At 43.1% G+C, this 5,325-nt stretch overlaps 1 protein-coding gene across 1 annotated transcript in view; it reads right to left on the bottom strand.

Moving 5' to 3' along the window:
- Positions 1-2,157: 2,157 nt before the first annotated feature.
- Positions 2,158-5,325, bottom strand: part of PARP16 (poly (ADP-ribose) polymerase family, member 16) — a gene marked incomplete at its 5' end in the record, with an annotated part of 5,619 nt that continues 2,451 nt past the window's right edge. Inside the window, 3 exons of the mRNA XM_009321531.1 lie at positions 2,158-2,936; positions 3,562-3,703; positions 4,482-4,653. Coding sequence (XP_009319806.1) covers positions 2,792-2,936; positions 3,562-3,703; positions 4,482-4,653 — 459 coding nt within the window. The remainder of the gene's footprint in view (positions 2,937-3,561; positions 3,704-4,481; positions 4,654-5,325) is intronic.

Here is a 5,325-nt window from a genome sequence, read left to right as displayed (position 1 = left end):
GCCCCATGGGGGCGCTCTGAGACATGTCCCTCAGGACTCAGCCCCTACCTGCAGCCACCTCTTTCTTGTGGGTCTATTTAAACTGTTCAAAGCAGAACAAGCTGATTTTTTCCTTCGATACCTGCCGATTTAATCGCAGTGCTGGACTGCGTGCATGTGCCGTGAGAGCCCCCGCAAGACTTTTCTCTCTGGGGATATAGCCTGGAGCAGCTGGTGCAGAAGACCAGCTTGGGAACTAGCTCCCTACAGGGATGCTGTTGCCCCACACTTGGGAAGAGAGCTCAGCTAATGGCTTAAAGCCAAATAAAAGCCCAGACAGACATTAGGAGACAGTGCTGAACGGCCGCTATGCCTTCATTCCTTTTGCTTACTCTTCAGAAACTTTCCTATGCAAAGAAACCCTAAGAAGAGCTTAAGAGCGTCTCAAAACCCTGCTGTGTCCCTCCCCATCTGTTCCTTTCGTCTGACTCGCGGACTCCCAGGTTTGTGCCTTTCCCTGCAGTGCAAACAGCCGTCCACCCCACAACTGCTGCCTCGCCTCCTCCTTTTCCAAAGGGCCCCCGGTAGACTGTCTGTTCCAAAGTATGTGCCATTTGCAGATGTACAAGCCTTTTAACAACACGATACCCTTCAGATAGCACCAAATACCTCTAGGTTTTCTGGCTGGTTTTACCCTAAACTGACACTTATATGGCACATTATATATCACATGCTGAGGTGGACCAGAAATGGGCACGTACTCCCAGGAACCCCATGCATGTCTCAAACCCCAAGTTTCTGCATCGGAGTATCAAGGAGTAAACTACTATAAAGTAGTTGAATTTGTTGTGCAATAAATTGTTGGTTTATGTATATTTTAATTGCAAATCAACGCTATAATTAGCACGTACATTTCTTGGGCTGAGGCAACGCAATGTGCTTTAACAGTGAGTGTTATTAATGGACTGTAAAAGGCAATGGGGAATTGGATTATAATGTTCTTGTTTTGCAGGCTGTATGGTGAATAAATAAATTTGTTCTGGCAGCAAAATTAACTGGAATAAATGCTTCTAGCTCCATCCACCAAGAAGAAGGGTTGCTGTAAATGAACTTGTTCTCAGCCTTGAGTTAGAAAACCTGATTACCAGGTCATTATTTCTGGCAATTAGGTACCAGAACAACATCAGAGAAAGAAGAGATTTTCTTTGAAATATTTAATGAGTAAGGTAGTAATCATAGACTCATTTGCTGGAAATATGTGATGCGATTTTTTTTTTTGTGGTTAGGGTTCACTGTGCAATGAAAACTTGTGTTTATCAAGTCCACTACTAAAAGCTAGACCGCGAGCTTGAACTGTGGCACGTATCGAGCTTTTCTTTGCCTAGAATTCCTGGGCTCTTCATCGGGTTTATCCCATGCCCAATCGGAGGACAGTCCTTTGCTCCTTTTTCAGTTTCAGGTAGTTGTAGGTTGCTTTGTAACAACAGCAAATGCAAACGACTTGGACTAGGGCAGGAGGGGGAGAGTGTTGCCCTGTTTATGTTGCACGACTAACTTGTGCATACCTATATGTGTGTTTTCAGACAAATCTCCAAAATACCCTTCAAGATTAGAAAAGATGAATCTGAGAGATACTAAGGTTTTACACACCAGCGTTAAGCCAAAGCACTTCGCAAACAGCATAACTGCCATAATTCTGACGAGAGGAAACTCAGCCTCTTTGTGAGAACTTTGTGTGGACAGTCTATCTTACAAACACACAGTATTGCGCACAGGTTGTCACGTGGAGGCCTAAGTGAAGTCTACATGAAGTTAACTATACCACAAATGTTCACAGACATAAAATACAACCCTACCAGTTCTGCTGCCATTTTACTCCATTTCTTACAAATGTTTCGGGAAATAGTTGGCACATTACTGCTAGTTAGTCCATTTGTTCGTAAAGGGAGGCTGAGAACAGTTCAATACAGGCAAAAATGTTGAACCAGATCCCAAAACCCAGGCAGCCCCAACCCCAAAAAGCCTGTCAGGTGGCAGCATAAGTGGAACCCTCCATCTACCCTCTTCTTGGTGCAGAAAATACAAGTGGAAGGCAGTTTGATAGGAATAATCCTTACGGTATTGATGCTGAAGGGCCCAAGCTTGTCTGATCAGCACACTAACCAAGGACAAGACAGATCATGGCTGAGAGCACGAACCTTGTAGATGTTTTACGGGGGAAAAAAACCCATTCTAGACACCATTTAACTTCTTCCATTTTGGTTGTTGTTTTATTTCTTGTTGTTTTCTTACAATCATTATGCTCAAATATAAAAATTCCTGGCCAAAGCCAAAGTTAGTTTTAAAAGTGATCCCATCTGCATTGATACATGCTAAACATCACTAAATTAAGTTTCTGAAAACAAACTAGTAAGACTCTCTACAGGTCGCTTTGCCTGCCATGTAGAAAAATCCTCCTTTCCAACTTGTGCAAATATTACCACCTCAGTTTGACAGAAAGTAATTACACCTGAGTGTTTCCACACTGAGTTTTCATTAATTTTAAATAACTTTTTCCCATGGACCCTTAACAATTGGTTCATGCTAAGCTGCACCATTGTGATCCTTTTCAGCTGTACTGGGCATCCTCATGAATCACTGGAACACAGAAATTAGAATAAATGGAAAGATGCCATGAGGATAATATATTGGAGACAGAACTGGAAAGCTCCAGGCACCTTTCTTTCCAGAGCTCTGGAACAGATGCAGTGCATTGCAGATTGGCTATTATTAAGGCACGTGGTGAAAATAACAGTTTATCATCTCGGGCAATTCATCTCTCTGAGTCAAACATTCTGTGCCAGTAGTAGACGAAGGTTGGCGAGTTGCTGGCCCCTATCGCTATTAGCAGCAGTAGGTACAGCATCATCATGACGGCAAAACGGTGGGTGTAAAACCAGGAAGATTGACTAGAAGGCCTGAAAAGGGAAAAGTGCATGAATTCTGTCAGAGACGTACGAATACCTTGGCAAAGAGTATCTTAGGTTTTGTTATTTTAAACGGTTAAGCTGGTGCAATAAAACCAGAAAGCTGTTCCACAATCCCCGTAACTAACAAAGCCTGTTTTCCTTATCCCTTTTCCCTAAGTCACCGTGCACAACCCTGTCTTTTCTCCCCATGCTCACACCTTTCTCTGTGGCTTGGAGCTGCAGCTACCTGGCCTGTACATGCATGTTGATTAGCTGGGTGAATGCTGCCACTTAAGATAAATATGGGCAGAGTTAAAACTGCCCTAGTTTTAAGAGCTGCAGTCATCAGTGTTTCACTCTTTCTTTCCTGCCACAAACAGATTATTAGAGCTCTCAAAGATACTAAGTGCTTACAGGTCTGGCGAAAAAGCAAATTTAGCTGAGCCTGGGAGTGTCAAAGAGTGAGACAGAGGCAACATGACGGCGTAAGCCTTATTTCACAGGAAACAGACTAAAACCAAATTCTGGCAGTGCAGCGTATCTTTCTTGCTTGTTTTCTGTTGCTTTTCAAAAATGAGATGTGCTTATCCGGCTGTCATAGCATGTTCATCACTCTAGACAGCTGAACTCTTACCTCCTATGCTGTTTCTGTGAATATACTAGCAAGTATTTAACTCGTAAGAGCTGATTGTTTGTGACAACAAAGTATTTCTGTGGTACATCACCCCCTTCGCTGTTTTTCACTCTTGCTCTTTTTCTGTCTATTTCTTCTGAATCTGCATGGGAAGAGAAAAGAAGTGGTCTTTTGGGGAACAGAAAAGCAAAAAGAGATGCACAACTTCAAGTAACTGTAAAAAAGCAAACAACCAACACCCACGCACCCCCCAACACATACACACACAAGAGTGGGAATGAGATAACCAAAGATCTAGTCTTGGTATTCCCCTGAATCCCTTAGCATCCAAGAATAGACTGAAAAGTTTGCTTGAGGCTATACCACTCCCAGTCATCCTTGGTATGGATGGTATCGTGGCCCAGACCAGGGTGAAAAGGAGGCCGGTCTCCCACACAGTGCTTGAGGGGCTGCTAATATTAACAGGGAAAGAAAAACAACGTCGAAGGACTGATTGAGCCCTGCAAGCAGGAAGCAGTCAAAGGAGAAGGACAATCTGAGCAGAGGCTTCCCAGACATCTAACATAGCTCATTCTTGATACATTTGTGATGCTTCTGTTCCACCATCACAGGTGAAATGATCAGGCATTATGGAACATGATTTTATCATACTACTGAAACTAGGAAAAACAAATGATGCCACCAAAATATTTTCTACCCCTTAAATATACTATTTTAAGAGAAGCTTCACAGACAACGAGGCTGTTGCGCATTTGTTGAGGGGTCAATCGGAAAAGGAGTCTGCAGCCAGTTTCTGCTGAAGGGTATCCACACTCCATACACTGCACTGTTTATATGATAGCATATATGCACAAAGCTGAAATATGAGAAGTGCTAAGTAAGAGATGAACCACAAGTAGTTATTATTGCAATAGACTCACCTTTCTTTTTGACCTGACACTTTACATCTGGATGGTCAATGATCTCGCAAACAGCTACGCAGCTAAGGATAGAGCCCAACGCACTTTGCTGCCAACCAAGACCGTGAGGGCTATAAAGGAGAGCCAGGCTCAGGTCACTGGTAAGATAGGTACCTTCACCAAACAGGGACGTCTGAAATGGAGCAGAAATATGTCCTAAAATCCTGTAGCGCAAACTATAAACAACATACAAGTGCTCTTTACTTTCAGACTGGCAGTTCTGTTTCTGAAGGTAAACTAAGAAAGGCTTTTCTGACCTGTGTTGGGCCTGGTCCATGCACTGTTTTTGTCCTGGCACAACTTCCTCGGGGTGGGGCAGCTGCCCTCTCCCATCCCTCAGATTAGCTGCTTGGCACAGCCCGTGGTGTGGACAGATTCATGCTTTCCCGGATTTGGATTTAGTTTGCCAGCGTAAGTATTTTATATCAACATGACTGCGCTGCTGTTAGAGGCATTTCACTGATTTATTGAGGCTGCCGTCATTCAAATAATCCAACCTCCACAAACAAGACAAGGCTTTACTAGCATTTAAATCCGTGCTTTACTAGAAAAGAGGGAAGTAGTTTTCAATTGTGAATTCCTTTCAAATCTAACTGTTTTAATAACTTTGAATCAGGAGATTTGCCACCCTGGCTAAAATGATTAATCCAGTAAGTCCACTGTACCTGATAAGCCATTACTCATAAAGAATGTGGGGGGAAAAACATGGTCCAGGTTGACTGGAAGGTTAAACAGCTGTTGTGTCAAAGCTGCTTTACAGATGACACAAAGAGTCAGGAGTCCCAACTGTCTTTCTGCTGAAATC

This window comes from Pygoscelis adeliae, unplaced genomic scaffold, assembly GCF_000699105.1.
Source record: "Pygoscelis adeliae isolate BGI_AS28 unplaced genomic scaffold, ASM69910v1 Scaffold13, whole genome shotgun sequence".
Taxonomy (NCBI): Eukaryota; Metazoa; Chordata; class Aves; order Sphenisciformes; family Spheniscidae; genus Pygoscelis; species Pygoscelis adeliae.
The sequence above is the reverse complement of the archived record's forward strand: the minus strand, read 5'-3'. Positions and strand labels throughout refer to the sequence as shown.